This window comes from Primulina eburnea, chromosome 7, assembly GCF_022965805.1.
Source record: "Primulina eburnea isolate SZY01 chromosome 7, ASM2296580v1, whole genome shotgun sequence".
Lineage (NCBI taxonomy): Eukaryota > Viridiplantae > Streptophyta > Magnoliopsida > Lamiales > Gesneriaceae > Primulina > Primulina eburnea.
In genome coordinates, this window is record NC_133107.1 from 6618699 (window position 1) to 6635260 (window position 16562).

At 34.2% G+C, this 16562-nt stretch overlaps 2 protein-coding genes across 10 annotated transcripts; one reads left to right on the forward strand and one right to left on the reverse strand.

The window, feature by feature from the left end:
• Window positions 1-5362: 5362 nt before the first annotated feature.
• Window positions 5363-10745, forward strand: LOC140837009 (uncharacterized). 9 transcript variants are annotated; one of them, XM_073202972.1, is made up of 9 exons: window positions 6042-6166; window positions 6669-6768; window positions 6856-7589; window positions 7699-7814; window positions 8003-8812; window positions 8903-9134; window positions 9554-9761; window positions 9874-9997; window positions 10223-10745. In XM_073202972.1, the coding sequence occupies exons 2-9, from the start codon at window positions 6735-6737 to the stop codon at window positions 10338-10340; spliced, it is 2376 nt and encodes a 791-aa protein (XP_073059073.1). In that variant the 5' UTR covers window positions 6042-6166; window positions 6669-6734; the 3' UTR covers window positions 10341-10745. The 9 variants fall into 9 exon arrangements, with proteins under 9 accessions (XP_073059068.1, XP_073059073.1, XP_073059072.1 ...); XM_073202971.1 differs by having other exon boundaries at window positions 6050-6210; XM_073202967.1 differs by lacking the exon at window positions 6042-6166 and adding an exon at window positions 5363-5382 and having other exon boundaries at window positions 6669-7589.
• A 2022-nt stretch (window positions 10746-12767) lies between these two features.
• LOC140837469 (RING-H2 finger protein ATL57) lies at window positions 12768-13292 on the reverse strand. Its single transcript, XM_073203637.1, has one exon. The coding sequence runs from the start codon at window positions 13290-13292 to the stop codon at window positions 12768-12770; it is 525 nt and encodes a 174-aa protein (XP_073059738.1).
• Window positions 13293-16562: the final 3270 nt, after the last annotated feature.

Sequence of the window (16562 nt, forward strand, 5' to 3'; positions counted from 1 at the left end):
CGGTTTGGGATTCGATCAGTTTCAGCATTCTGCGCACTAGATAAATTTGTTGAAAAAATAATAATAAGTTTTGTTAACATCAAAATCAAGATCGCGAACATAAAATATTCGAACAATGCATTATAACTAATAATCTAAAATTGATAGTAGCTTGCTAAGGTCATAAATTACAGTAGCCACTGAATTCATGGTGATTTAGACCCCACCCTAATAAACAAACTAATCAAAATAAGACATCATTCATCAATCATTTCACTCCTCTCCTCGAATCATTCTAACATTCAAAGTATAGTCAATTAAATGAAACTAAAAACTATATATAATAGTTATTGATTATTTTACTGTTCAAATTTTCATCATAATGTATTGTTCTGTATTCAGTTCGATAATCAAAATCAGGACCATAATTTCTAACAAGATCCTTGTGTTGAACCTCCTTTGGAGTCTCATTTGGTGGCTTTCAAAAGCCAGTAATTGCTCACCCTCAAATCCCAATCATCTCCTTCCGCACGAATTATTGAATTAACAAGACATCTTTCCAACAGATCGTCAAGTGCAACTACAACTATATTATTACAAGCAGAATAAAAATCTCAATGCAGTTACATGTACTTCCTCCTTCTAACATTTGATGCATTGGAGATGTTAAATGTGATAACTTCACTACCAACTCGTAGAGTCAATTCTCCTTCTTGTAAATCAATTAAAGCTCTTACAATCACCAAGAATGGCTTTCCCGGTATCAAGGGAACGTCTTGATCCTCTTCAATGTCAAATATCATCAAATCAATTGGAAAAATGAACTTATCTATTTTTATCAGGACATCCTCGACAATTCTATTAGGATAAGTGAGATATCTGACCGTCACCTATAAGATGATGGTAGTAGGCTTCACTTCTCCAAGCTCCAACTCCATGAAAATAGACAGACATCAAATTAATACTTGTACCTAAATCACAAAGTGCTCTTTTAATGAAAAACTCATCAATAATGCAAGGAATATTAAAATTTTCTGGATTTTTAATTTCTGAGGAAGTTTTTTTCAAGAATTGCACTGTATTAAGCCGCCAGCTTCATTGTCTTGAATTCTCCTAAATTTCTCTTCCTTAACATCACGTCCTTCGTGAATTGTGGGGGGATTTCAAATCAAAGCACCTAAAATCCATAGATTTGAAATTACTAAGTTGAAGAGTGAATTTGAAATTGAAACATAAAAATATACTTAGCTAACATAAGTGATTTCAAATTCTTTATCTAATTTTGAAAAAATGGATACAATGAATTTGAGGTTTGATATGAAATCAAATCCACTCAATTTTTTCAATCCAAATGTAATATTAAAAGAATCCACTTTTTATAAAAAAAAAATTGTTCCCGTTTTCAAATTCACAATATTAAAGAATCCATTTATATATATATATATATATATATATATATATATATATATATATATATATATATATATATATATATTTGTTTCCCTTTTAAAATTAAAGAGGCGAGTAGTTATATTCCACAATGAGAATGAAGTTACCATATCCTAAATTGGATAAAACTCTTAACACTAAAATAAAATAAATTTGGGGACCCAAACGGTATTATCACAGTTTATTATTATGTCTAACTATTAATGAGCCTGAGACTAACTATTTTAAGGTCATATATATAATTTTTATTGATACCATGGAAAGAGCTTGGGTAATTTTTGGACTCGGACGGAAAAAGAAAACTTAACTGAGTCAATTTTGCTCCGAAGAGTAGAGCTTGGATAAAATTTAACAAGGGTACTCTAGCTCGGTCAAGGTCCTTTCTCTGGATAGGGTCCTCCAGCCCGGTCGGGATTCTCCAGCCGGCCAGGGTCCTCCAGCCCGGGTAGGGTTCTTCCGTCCAACCAGTGTCCTCTCCCCCCGACAAGGTCTTCCAACTCGGCCAGGGTCCTCTCCTCGGACAATGTCATCCAGCCCGGCCAGAATTCTCTAGCTCAGCCAGGGGTCCTCTCCTCGGATAGGGTTCTCAAGCCCGACCAGGGTCCTCCGGTCCGGCCAGGGTCCTATAGACTTTTATAGAGTTTTTAAAAGTCAAGTTTGAATAGCACATGAGTTTTTAAAATTTTACAAAATTTTACATTAAACACCATTAAACTTTTAAAGAGTATATAAAATTCAAGATTGAATACCTCTACACTTTTAAACTCCATAAAAAACATTAAAAGTCTAGAACCAATACACCCCTTACTTAGCTTATTCTAATTTGAAATGTTTAGTCCGCTGCTATATTCGATTTTGAGTTGCAAAAACTTTGATTCAATAATAAAATATAGTGGCTTTCGAGAATTTACATATCTCAAATCTTAAACATTTTCAAAAGTTGTTTATAACTTTGGAGCATATTATCGTGTCATCAGCTCTGAGCTCGGGGCTTGACATATAATATTTTGGAAAAGAGTTGTAAACTATTTTCGATCATATCCCATTGTTTTTTCTCTCTAAAAATGTTAAATGTATTGCATATATGTGGATTTGTTAAACCTCATGTATACCTTATTCAAATCTTGATTCAATTACGTTGTTGTAAACCATATGTAAATCAGTAGATGTAGAGCCATTGTGGCACTGATTGGCTCGTAAAATGAAATGATCGTACTGATTAATATTAGAGTATGTTAAACGTTTTAGGTTTTAAACACATTCATTTTTTTTGTTAGGATCGAAAAGTTTTTGAAATCTTGAATACTTGATTTGAATATGCACAGATTCAGTACTCTTCAATTTCCGACTATTGCCTCTTTAATACTTGGAAATCCCAACGTTGATAACTTTTGGACATGTGGTCTTAGAATGTCACATGTCTTTTGTCTTTTTTCTAAAATTAACATAATTTCTCTAAGTGGCGGCATTATTTATATCATCAATTTAGCCGATGAAATCTTTGAGTTCAATTTGAAAATCTCGTGATGACTTTTGTGAGGAACTGCCATTTCTTAAAGATTACGCTCAATTGTTGGAGTAGGGTTCTGTATTATGGTCGAGATTGGCAATTTCTAAGATAGGCAGGTTGGTTATAGAGAAAATCACCACTTTGTTATCAAGGAGTGAAAAAAGAAACTGTATGTTAAATTGTGCATAACAACTCATGTGAGATAGTCACATTGATCGATTTTGTTATACATATATTTTATTTAGGTTACACATAAATAAATATTAGTTTTTATGTTAAAAGTGTTACTGTTTATTGTAAATATGAGCAAGGTTGATCCATCTCAATTTTTAAGGATTTGGTTTATACACAAACTTTTGTGAAACGGTTTGACAAATCACTTTTATGACAGTTATTCTATTTGAGACCGTCATAGTTTTTATGTAAAAAATATTACTTATTGTTGTAAATATGAACAAGAGTTACTCGTCTCACAGATAAAGATACGTGAAACTATATTAGAAGAGACCTACTATTTGGTTTATATTTAGCCTTCGTCATTTAAGGGATTTTATATTTTGTTCATAATATATAAGGCTTGGTTTGGTTTGATGTTGATAAGCTACAAAAATATAATAGCTGGGCTGAGGAAAAAAAACTGGTGGGATACTCGTATTCTTCTCGGGGTGTAATCAATACACACAAATTATTGAATGGGCTAGTCAATACATGTATGCTGCTATATTAATAGTAGGTATTTTGTGAGACGAATCAATCATACTCATATTTTTTTATAGATGACCTAAATAGTAGATATGTCTCACGAAATTGTCTCATTATACCGTTTCACAAAAAATTTTGTGGATATCATATTACCTGAACAACCATAACGTTTACTCTGAAAATTACGAGAAAAGTTCGTCCTAACTTTCTTGATTCTAGTAATTTAGCGACTCCTTAAAATGATATAGCATTTTTTAGGATAATAATATAGCATTTTGAAAATGATGAAAAGTTATGTCGGAAGAAGTTGAATTTAGGAACTTTTGATAATCTCCCGGAAAGAAAATGAGTAGAATTAAAGAGTTTAGTATCTTGTCTTGTTAGATAAAGTGGAGCAGTTGACGAGAATTCATGAAAAAGAGAGAATGGCCATGTGGAAACTAACTTCTTTTGCCAGTAATTCCTGTAAAGTAAAAGGATGATGCTTGCCAAAAAGGCAAAAAAATAAAATAAAAAACTTTAGTCTTTTTTTTTTATATGACTTATAAATAACCTTCCGAGGTTCGTTGAAATTATAAAAAAAAAATCCAACTATATTGAAATATTGCATATATCTCTTTTGAAAGAAGATATAAAATATTTTTTATCTTTCATAAACCTGGAGTAAAGTAAAAGTGATATTTAAATATAGTTGTTTTTTTTATTTTTTTTGTATTTAGATGATCACGGATTGGACAAGAAAAATAATATTATGATTACTAAAATATTGAATAGGAAGTGAAATAATATTTTAATAAATAATAGTATATTTGGTTTGATTACTTAAGGGATAAAATGGTAAATTATAATTTTGTCATTTTTAATAATTAATAAATATAAATAAAAGATAAAAATTTAGGTGATATTGTAATTTTAAATTAAATGGTCTACTGATATAAGATAAATAATTAATGATTTGATTCATGGGTAGTAAACTATCTATACACAAATTTGCAAATAAACAAGTAACAACATAACTAAACAAATAACGGCAGTAAGATTATGTATGAACTATAAAAAATTTTATGGGAGACTTTCTCAAAATTTGATGGACGATTCTCTATAAATTTAAACTTAAAAAAAATGATATTCTTGTATTTTAAATATAGTCCTACTATGTAATTATATGATTTATTAAATTTTAAACATTACTCTATGTCCAGAATCAATCTTTTTTTTTTTAAAAAAAAAACGAAGAGGAAGCTAGCTATAAAGAATCGTGAAGGTCAATAGACAAAAAATAATATTTGATCGGATGAAATATTTAAATAACCCATGACAAACTTCTTTCTTGATACAAGAGTTGGCTTTTATTAAAGGCAAAAATTTGTGTGAGAGAGTCTCACATGTCGTATTTGTGAGACGGATCTTTTATTTCGTTCATCCATGAAAAAGTATTACTTTTTATGCTAAGAGTATTACTCTTTATGCTAAGAGTATTACTTTTTATTCTGAATATAAGAGTATTACTTTTTATTGTGAATATAGTATTAAGATCCGTGAGACAGTCTTACATGAGACCCACTCTTTATTTAAACTTTTAATCATAATTTTAGGTGGGAAAAATATACTTTAACATTTTTTTCTATATATTGGGGTCCTAAATTTGCCATAATTATGGGAAATATTTTAGAAGACATGAGATAAAAAAAAAAAAAAATGGTGTCTTAGTCCAATGAACCGGCCATGTCTATCCTTGGTTGGTAAGGTCATCAATTTATAGCTTTTTTCATAATTTATTTTATAGTAATTATATTTGACCAATTAAATAAAAGCAACTATTATTGGGATCATTTTAGCATTTGCTCTATGACTCTATATTGTGGGTTCATTCACTAAATATTTGTGTAAAATATTTAAATCAATAAATAATCTATAAAATATAATTTCAAATATTCAACTCAATAGTAGAATTTCGTTTTATAGTTTTATAAATATCATGAAGGATGTTAGATTTTCAAAATGGTAATACATTCATCTTAATAATGAGTTATTTTGTTGCATCTGGAGTGACATTCTCTCTATGTTTTTATATAGAGTGAGTCTCATGTGAGACCGTCTGTCGGATCATAATCTGTGAGACAGGTCAACCTTACCCATATTCACAATAAAAAGTAACACTCTTAGCTTAAAAAGTGATACTTTTTCATGGGTGGCCCAAATAAGAGATCCGTCTCATAAATAATACCCGTGAGACCGTCTCACACAAGTTTTTGCCTTTTATATAACAAGTTCAATTGATCATAATATATTATTTTTTAAAAAAATCACAAATTTGATCATTCGTCTGTGCTATCAATAAATCACACACGCTACATTAGTTGGTTTGAATTATGTTCATTTGTGATTTCACAGAAAATAGACGTTAAAGTTGCGGCAAAAATTTCCGAGATTTTAATAAAATCATAACGTAATCTCTCTCTGTTAAACACTGTTAGATTGGGTGTACAAGTGAAGAACTGGGCTGCATTTTAATTGTAGATAAAGGTATTATTGATTTTTCTTCTATGGGATGTATTAAAAGGAAGATGGTGATGTTCTTGATTCTGTTTATTGTTTGTGTTGAATATTTCTTAAGTTGATTGGTGAGGGTTTATGTCCTTTTTGTGTTTATTTTATGTGTTTCTTTGACTTTCGGAATGTATTTGGTGGGATTTTCTTGGACTCGAGATTTTGGCTTGAAATGGGTTGGGTCTGATCTTTTGTTTGTCTTTAATGAATTTGGGTGTGTTGTTATGGGTTTGAAAAAGAAAAAAATGAGCAATTAGAATATTGGATGCTGCATTTCTTTGTCTTTCTTTTTCGGTGAGATGTCATTTGTCAGAGACTGGATGGATTCGCAAGTCACTGTTTTTCTATTCTGAGAAGAAAAAAAATGTGTTTGTAGCTTTAAGACTTTAAGTTTCTCTGTTGGTAAAGGCGAATTATCAATTTTTTTTAAAAAACAAAAAACTTGGGAATAACAATGTCAATTGAATACGTTTTGCAGGCTCTGATTGTTGTGTGTGAATCTTGGTGCTATTGTTATGGTTTGATAAATTACTGAGCAGTGATCATGAGAGGGGAGATGTCAACTTTCACGGTCGATGGTTGAGATTCTGACTCGATTTTTAAAATTTGCAATATGACTGTTGCTGGATTACACAATGTATCAACTTTTGTTCCTTTCTTCGAAGAGGCAGAGTCTCGAGTTTCAAGACGGTGGAATGATCAAATTATTAGGCCTGGCACGCAGGCATCTTCTCTCTCGCAGATGTGGCGGGAGATTGAGGGTGAGGATGTGGTGAGCCATTCTCTTGAGTCTAGACCACGGAAAAGCAATGGTTCTGATTCTGACTGCTCAAGTACCACAACATCAATTGGACAAGGGCGTGATAGTGGGGATGATATATCCGAAGATGCCGATGAGAATCAGAACCGAGCCATGACTGGTTCGAAGATGGATCACGAGGATCATATTAGTGTCATATCAGAACAATCTAGTGACTTGGGAGACACTGCACGAGAAAAAGTTAGACTAATTTTTCGTTCGTGGATGAATAGCAGTGCTAAGAGCCATTCACCTAACATACTACGTATAGGGAAGAGCTCAGGGCCACAATATCTTGGGGAGAATGAGCGTCGAAGGGTGAGAATCATAAGAGAATGGGTGCAGACGAATGTCGAGCTGAGTAGCTGTGGCTCCCCTAGAGATGGATCATCTGAAGTTGGTTCTCAAATCGAGCAGGTGCGAGAAGGGTTGGTGATTAATCCTGAGATTGGCAGCACACAGAGGTCTATTAGAAGATTATGTGGTAGACAAACTCTTATTGATCTTCTTCTTAGAGCTCGGAGCGAAAGGGAAAGGGAACTTTTAAGAATGTTGGAGCGGAAATCAGTGTCATGTTTTGCTCATCGTAATCGTATTCAGGTAGTCATTTTGTGATGATAAACATTTCTGTGTTGTGATTACTTTTACCTAGCTGTCACCAGAAACAACAATAATCTTTCACTTTGACGAATCTCATATTCTTATCCAGGCATTGCTTAGAGGTAGGTTCCTACAGAACAAAAGATTAATCCCAAACAAGAAACCATCTTGCTCGGTCGCAACAGAACTGGGATTGCTTAGGCAAAGTACAGTTTCTGATTTGAGGTAATGATACAGATAGATTCAACAATTATAAATTCTTGGAAATTAGTTACATTCGTGGTCTTTGCTGGTGGTGTAAATAATATGGTCTTTGCATGACTCTTTAAGTGTATAAGGATTATGTATCAGCTTAATTTTTTTTATGTCCTCATTATTCTAATTAAACTAACGACTTCCTACTTTTTGTCAAGGGAAGGATTTCTCTCCAAATTGGACAATTCTTCTCACCCCTCAGCAAACAGTGTTGCAACAGATCACATTTTAGCTGATAAAAGTATTTCTCAATCCGAGTCGATATGTGAGGAAGGGGAGGTCACTGAGATTTTTCCAGCATCACACCAGGAAAGTGCATTAGGTAGTAACCAGAGTCATTGGGATTCTAAGGTACAAGCATCTGAAGTAGATCCGCCTGTTTTGACCAGTAGGAAAAGCATTCGAGAAGCTAGCATTTCCAGGGCTGATAGCCAACAGGATCATGTTTTGGAACGTGAGCGAGCAATAGGATCTGACATTGAGTGTGCTCGTATTAGGTATGGTAAATCAAACCGTATCACTTGCAGTGAAGGACCGTCATTAGAAAATGAGGATATCAACCAAAGTGAATGTCCTGAAGTTTTTCATGAAGATGAACTTAGAAGTGGGAGGAGTGAAATATATGAATCCATTAATTATACCGCTAACTTGGGACAAAATGGAAGTGAAGAAATTGATTATCAAGATGCTTCATCACTTCAGGAAGTGGTCCAAGAATATGGCGTCATAAGTTTTCTGGAAGATTCTGCTGATCCGTGGTTTCGACAAATACCGCATAATGATGTTGTAGAGCAAGAACAAATGCAAGAATCACGTGAAAATCGGGTAGGTCATGATTTGCAAGACAATGGCATCTCGTTCGATATGCCTTCCAATGAGATCAGAGCATCCATTGAAGGAATTGATGCGTTTTATTTTCATGAGGATGATAATGTCCACAGAAAGGAACTTAGGGAACTTTTTAGCAGGTAATGTATTCAAATTTCACTCGAATGATTTCTTGAGTTAGGCTGTTTACTTTATTGAAACCTTTTTAACTTCCCTTTTCTGCTTTTCAGGAGACGTGTCTCAGGTCTTCTTGGAAGTGCTTTTCGAGAGAGCTTAAATCGTGTCCTACAATCCCATGCCCAAAGGCTAAGTCATGCATCTAATGATTGGGAACTGGGCAATCCATCATCTTCTTCTGTCTTAATTGAGCAAGAACCAGCACAACAAAGCAGGGATCAAAATTCAAATAATGATTTGCACATTGGAAATTGGACACATGGCTCAAATCACAGCTTCGGAACCGTAAGCTCAACATTCTTTGATTAAGTGCTTTATCTGTTGAGTTTATCTTTTAATCAGAAACCCAACTTCCTTTCTTTCGGCCAGTGTCAGAAATGGATGGTTACATTTTTGAATCAGCTATACCATTATTATATTGTCATGAATTTATGATATGAGTTGGCTGTGATTTGATTATAGGGAAGTTTTCTTAGACATTTATCATGATATCTTCACATATTTCAAGAGATGACAAATCTTTTTCTAAATTAGGAGAAAGTAATAAGAGTTTTAACCTTCAAAGCGGTGTGTTGCGAATGTACACGGTTTCTGGCCAAACCACGTGAATCTAATGCGCTGCATTCTCTCTTCACTCTATTTCTAACACTTTAACGGCATGTTTATTTTCAATTCATCAACATGTGTTTTCCATGTGCCTGTAGGACAACTGGGAGGTCGAAAATGAGTTGAGAAACGAAATTTCCAATTCGGACATTGTAAATGAATTGAGAAATGACATTGCTATGCTTCAGCAGCGGATGAACAACATGCAAAGCATGCTAGAAGCATGCATGGACATGCAAATAGAGATTCAATGTTTCATACGCCAAGATGTTTCCTCTATATCAAATAGGTCTTTAGTTTCCACAAGTTAGTCTCCAAATCTCTAGTTTGTTGACCGTCATGATTCTCTCTTTTGCATCCCGATTTTATGCATCAAATTTAATGGATTGTCACTTTTCTCATTCTGCATCTTTTCTAGTTTTACCATCGAATGCAGACTCAATGGAGTACGACTTTTTTAAAGAGGAGTCTTCATGGAATCTCATAAAGAGAGGAATTTGCTGCCTATGCCGTGTTACCAAAATCAGTTCATTGTTGTACAGGTAAGTAAAGAAAATATGCTCCTCATCAGTAATTATTTACAAACAAACGTTTATATTTTGGAACATGCAATAAACTATGGTAAATTGCTGCTATATAAATGCTTCATCAGATTTTTGAAATAATTGCAAAGAAACAAAAATATTCAGTCGTGTCCATAGTCCAATTCTTATCTTGATATTTATCTTCCTAAATATCATAATGTTCCCTTCTTTCATTCAAAAAAGGTGTGGGCACATTTGCCTTTGTTCAAGATGCGCAGAGAATTTGGTCCAGAAAATGGGAAAGTGTCCAATATGTCAAGCTCCCGTAGTTGAGGCCGTCCGAGCTTATTTCATCCAGTAAAATCAAACATGTGGAAATAGGAGAAGACATGGAGGTTGCTGCACGATCTTTCTCTTGTTCGATAACTTACACCAGCTGCAAAAAAGTTCCTTGAGTTTCTTCGCACTACTGAGCTCGAACCATTGGCATAAAAATGCGATGGCGACCAATTAACTGATATATCTGACAAGAGAAAGTCATCGGAATTTAAATGATGGCTTATGCGTTTACCGACGACGACGACTTAGAGTTGCAGCTTGTTAATGGAGATGCGTGATTTATGCAGTTTTGATCCTTTGAATAATTGATATTGACATGAACTTGCATTGTTTTGAAACTTTGAACTTGAAAGTATTTATTTGTTAAAGTGATGATGTATGTGTCTTCATGCAATTTTCCCGCAATACTTATGTTTTCATGCAGTTTGTTGAAGGTATATGTAACATTAAGTCAGGATTTTTGTTCTAAGTCGAATTTGCCAAATGATCAAACATCGAATATGATTAATGTTTGCAGTATACATATGAAATTATATTTTGGACATAAAAAATAATATATTTTTATGAGTTTGGTCGGATTGAATATCTGACTCACGAAATTAACTCATTAGACTGTTTAACAAAGTTTTTTTTTTTTTTTTGTATATTAATGTTACTTAAAATCCAAATTTGAAATTATATAATTAAATTAAAATCTCCCAATCAAATCCAGAAAATTATCTCAACTGTCCATTGACATGCTTGAAGAGGCACACAACTAATAATTGATAACATTTTTTTATTTAAAAAAAAATCGTTTCTCTTTCTTCTTATCATAACCCGAGGTTGATGTTTTTTTTCCCTTTGACGAGAGTTCGAAGATCCAAGTTTCTCTATTAATGTAAATTTAAGTTATTTTCAAAGATTAAATCCATCCATTTCACAAATAAAATATTGTGTATCCTCATATCATTATTGTTGAGGATATGTTAAAATATATTTGCGTATCTCCACAAGCTTCCTCATTGTTGAATATATTTAGTTTAAGCGGCAAAATTAATGTAAAACATCTTGTCAATATCAGTACAGAACATTTAATTTATTCTGATAGTAACTAATATTATCAAATTTATGTAATATGTATGTATCACAAAAACTCATGCGAAACGGTTTTATACGTCAATTTTGTTATTGTAAATAATGCTCTTACAATAAATAATAAATAATGCTCTTACAAATTCACTTAATATAAAGAGGCTAAGTGGTATATTTTCCGTTTGGTTTAATGATATTGTAACAAAAGATTGTCTGCATTCGAATTAATGCAGTGTTATTAACCTTAAAAAAAGTATTAGGCAAAAACTTGTGTGAGACGGTCTCACGGGTCGTATTTGTGAGACAGATCTCTTATTTGAGTCACCCATGAAAAAATATTACTTTTTATACTAAGAGTATTATTTTTGATTGTGAATATGGGTAGGGTTGACCCGTCTCACAGATTATGATCCGTGAGACGGTCTCACATGAGACCCACTCTAAGTATTAATCATGAATCGTGATTCTTAAAAAAACACATGCCGATATAGAATCTTAATATTTTTAAATATTTAAGATTAAGATATATCTACCACATCAATATTTATATTTCAAATAGTAGATTTTTTGCGAGACGATATTTATAAAACATGTCGATTTGATTCATATATATATTGAAATTTAAAAAATTTAATATGTCAAATTGAGTTGGAGATTTATCTCACAAAATTGATTTATGAAACAGTTTCGTATGAATCTTTGAATATTTATATAACGTAAAAATAATATTCTATCTTATATAGAAAATTTCTTTCTTGCTCTCTTCTCTGAAATTAAGAATACACACACAAAATAATACCTACATTGCATTATAGTCAAAAAAAAATTTTTATTCAGTTAGTTCGACGTTAGAGTGAGGATTGAAAATTAAAATCCTAACGACCTAAATTATGCCAAACATATGGAGTTTGTGACGATAAATTACTAAAGCTAATACTCTCGCTCCAACATAGAACTAATCATACTGAAAAACAGTCGATTACATATTATTATATGAAGTGAGTCTAACTGTGAGACCGTCTCACTGATCTTAATATGTGAGACGAGTCAACCCTACCGATATTCACAATAAAAAGTAATATTTTTAACATAAAAATAATATTTTTTCATGGACGATCCAAATAAGAGATCCGTCTCATAAATACGACTCGTGAGACCTTCTCACACAAGTTTTTGCCTAATCTATGTTACATCGAAAATAACAAAAATATTTTTTATGTTTGTTTTGCGTAACGATCATCTAATCTAACTTAAAAATATGTGAGATTAATCAATATTTTTTTATTTTATAATAAAATGATCGACTCTCGATATAAGATAAACTCACGGGATAGATTATGGTGAGTGCTGTATAGCATGAACTCAATCTGAATAATCAAACTTCATCCGCCACCGTCAGCAGCCGCGTCGACCGACACAAGGGACAGCTAACCTGTGACTCCAGCCACGTGTCAATGCAGCCAGGGTGGAACACGTGGCCACAGTTGGGGATCATCTTCACACTCTCTGTCCCCCGAAACTCGCTCAAGCAAATCGGGCAGTCCTCCCGCAGCCGCGGAGTCGCCGCCGCGTCATAGGAGAAGAGTGGGAGTGACTTCACGGTGGATGGGTCCAACCCGATCGACGAGTTTTGATTATTTCTGTGTGCGGAAGAGGCGGTGGCAGTGGAGGAAGGAGAAGGAGAGTTGCCGGAGAAACATCGACTGTACACCGAAAAAAGCCCTATGAAGACGAAGCAAGTGAGAACTATGAGGATGGCCAGAGTCATGGATGAGTCTAGAGATCTGGAGGGTTCTGCCACGGCGGTTGTGGTGGCGTTCTCGATCATGGAGACGGTGGTTGATTGGTCGGGAGTGGCCGCTTGCAGCAGCTTTCTGACGGGAGTTACGGCGGTGAACATATTGGGATGTTTCGACAAAAGCGTGGGGGAACTAGGAAGGCTTCCACACTTCCAATTGAGTCCGCGGGATGCACAAGTTGAGATTAATTATCCACATTCTGCATATGGAGACTTGGTTGGCATGGGTGGGGCTTGGGCAGTTGATATATATATATATATATATATATATATATATATATATATATATATATATATATATATATATATATATATATATATAGTTTTGATATCCTGCTCACCTTTGTGAGCATCAATGATGTGTCACTCACCCATTGGATGTGATGAAATATAGAAAAAATATGCATCCAATGGGTGAGTGACACCTCATTGATGCTAACAAAGATGTGCACGGTAGGTGTGCCGGATATCAAAATTATATATATATATATATATATATATATATATATCAACTGCCCAATATTTTTATCCGAAGTTTGAACACCCACAATATTCACTACAACAAAAATGGATTTTCGCAGCGCGCAAATTCTCTTACCGCAGCGTATATTGAAGATTGCAAACTTGCAAGCCGTTGAAAGTTCAAAATTATCCGCGGCGTATATGTGCACGATGTTGATACAATTACGCGTAGCGTGCGTAGAGGTAGGTATCTCAAAATTAAAGTGTGCGTCATATAAACAAACAAGTTGAAATTGTCAATCAATGATATTGGATCGTCGATCGAGATGATGATGATATTAATATAATGGGGGCATGGATCGTGGGTTTGCAAGAGTATAAGCCCATCATGCAAATTTATTAAAGTTTCAAATGCGCATTTAGCGACGGTTAAGGGTGCCTTTAGCGACGGTTTAAAACCGTCGCTCGGTTGCGACGGTTTTATAACCCGTCGCTGGGTACATTGCAGCGACGGTTTATAAATCGGCGTTAACAATAGCGACGGTGTTGCGACGGTTTTATAAACCGTCGCAAATTAGCGACGGTTTGGTTATATTATCCGTCGCTAATATTTTCTGATGCCTACATGGCACAGCGTCCGTTCTTACGGAGCGCGGACGCTGCTCCACGTGTGCAGCGTCCGCGCTCCGTGAGAGCGGATTAGGATAGTTTTGAAAAGGTTTTTTTTTTATATTATTTTTGAAAAAAATTTTAAAAATTAAATTATTTTTGTAAAAAACCCGAAATATTGGAATATTTTAAATTTTGGTAAAGTGATGAAAACAAAAATATGAAGAGATTAAAACTCAGTAGTCAAATATTTCAAAACATGCACAGATCAGCAGACGTCAAGAAAGTATTATTGCATATGTTGAAATTAGAATTTAATATTAGAAAACTATACATATTTAGAATTTCATCACAACTCTGATTTTATTCTTAAATGGTCGAAACCATCATTAGTAAATCTCGAAGTTCAGATAATGTTTTGAAAATAAATAAAATACGGCCGTTTGATATAATTGTAACATACATCTAATGTGTCGTACTATTTCTGAATACAGACAAAAGAAAGTGGCACGATATACTATTTTTGGATACGAATTTTGTACGATCTAATTATAGCCGTTCAATTTTGAAGCAAATAATCTATGTAAGACCTATTCAAGTCTCGAAAAACACTCCACACATTCCACAATCTGCAAGCAATTTTATCCCGGTTGAAGATCCAGAAGTTATAAAAGCTCTTCCGAAATTTTGTGAATCACAAACTTAAAGTATTATTCGATAATTTGAAGGATCACTGTGTGCTTCTCAAACATTCACTAGCAATCTTAAAGAAATTCAGTTTAGTGTTGAATTTTGGTTACTGTGTGAAAGTCTTTCTGCATAAAACTCAGTGGGTAGTGAATTTGTGTATTAGGAGTTTCAGTAGACATTTGTGTTAGACTTGCTGAAGTGGTTGTACAAGGGGTTGTATTGAACAAAGTCTTCTAGTGATACATTTTGGAAACAGAATAAAAAGAGACGTAGAAGAATTTTAGCTTTCGAACTTCCAGAAACAATTCTTGTGTTTCTTACTTTTCAATATTTTATTTTCGCTACTGCTTTTTGATATATTGATTTCTGGGTATTCTGGTTCATTGAGTTTGGTTGGACTATTTCCACACTTTTTGAGTAAATAAGTTTTCTACTTCCCTCAAAAGCATCGAGATTTGTTCTTGACTGCTAACAACAATTGAGGAGATTTAAGAAAAAGAAAATTTATGATGTGTTTATTCAACTTCTTCTGAACACATTTCTGATCCTAATAAAAAAACATAATGCAGCTTGAAGTGTGAGGCCCGAGGTCGAAGAGACGGGGGGTGATCGCCGGTGCCATGAGGTTGCACGGACAATGAGCGGTTCCTGGCAGACTTCTAGGCGGAGGGAACATGGATGAACCGATCTTACACCGGAAGGAGAGGGATTCTGAAACTATTCAGGTATGGGACTGTGCAGTTGAAGAGGGTTTAAAAGATTTGATATGTACTACTCATATCAAGAAGATGCATCTTCTTTTCGGTAGCTCATCACATAAGAACTCCAAAGTTAAGCGTGTTTAACTTGAGGCAATTCTGGGATGGGTGACCCTCTGGGAAGTTTCCTAGGGTGCATGTGAGTGAGGACATAAGCATGTTGGAAAGACTCGTCTTGGTACAGTAAGGACAGTCGTCGAATCTGGAGCGTTACATGAAGTACAAGCGAATGAGGCAAAGAACAAGATGAGAGAAAATGTGAATATTATGGGAAACCGAATCATACCAAGGACACATGCTAGAGAACATGTGGTTGTCCAAACAAGATCACGGTGGTTGAATATTTAGTGGTTCACGACCTCAAGCTCATGTTTCTGAAGCTTCTCACACCGAGTACCCAGTATTTCAGGGGGCTATCCAATGAGGAACTGCAAACTCTCTGGCACCTTATGGCTAAACTTGAATCTCCTACAACAGCTACTGCTTTCACTCCTTCCTCTCATCTTGCATTTATTGGTATATTGTGTTCATATGCTCATACAACCTAATATACTCATAATGTCCTTAATGATTCATGGATTCTTGATTTCGGAGTCCCTGATCATATGAATGGTGCTCGTGAAAGATTTCTTCCTATTCTTTGTGTTCGGGTAGCGATAAAGTTCATATAGCTGACGAATCTTTATCTCCTATAGTGGGGAAAGGTTCTGTAAACTGCATTTCTTCACTCGATTTACCTCTAGCTCTACATATGCATCGTTTTCACACAACCTTTTATCTGCTAGTGCTCTTACAATTGAATTGTAAAATTAAAATTTTCCCTTCTAATTGTCTTACACAAGAGCTTAGCACG

Excerpts from the sequence above, each read along its gene's own strand:
- LOC140837009 (XM_073202967.1), top strand. The coding sequence starts at position 6,804 with ATGACTGTTGCTGGATTACACAATGTATCAACTTTTGTTCCTTTCTTC. Across the intron at positions 9,135-9,553 it reads CAAATCACAGCTTCGGAACC|GACAACTGGGAGGTCGAAAA; the intron begins GTAAGCTCAACA and ends ATGTGCCTGTAG. Across the intron at positions 9,998-10,222 it reads ATCAGTTCATTGTTGTACAG|GTGTGGGCACATTTGCCTTT; the intron begins GTAAGTAAAGAA and ends CATTCAAAAAAG.
- LOC140837469 (XM_073203637.1), bottom strand. The coding sequence starts at position 13,292 with ATGTTCACCGCCGTAACTCCCGTCAGAAAGCTGCTGCAAGCGGCCACT.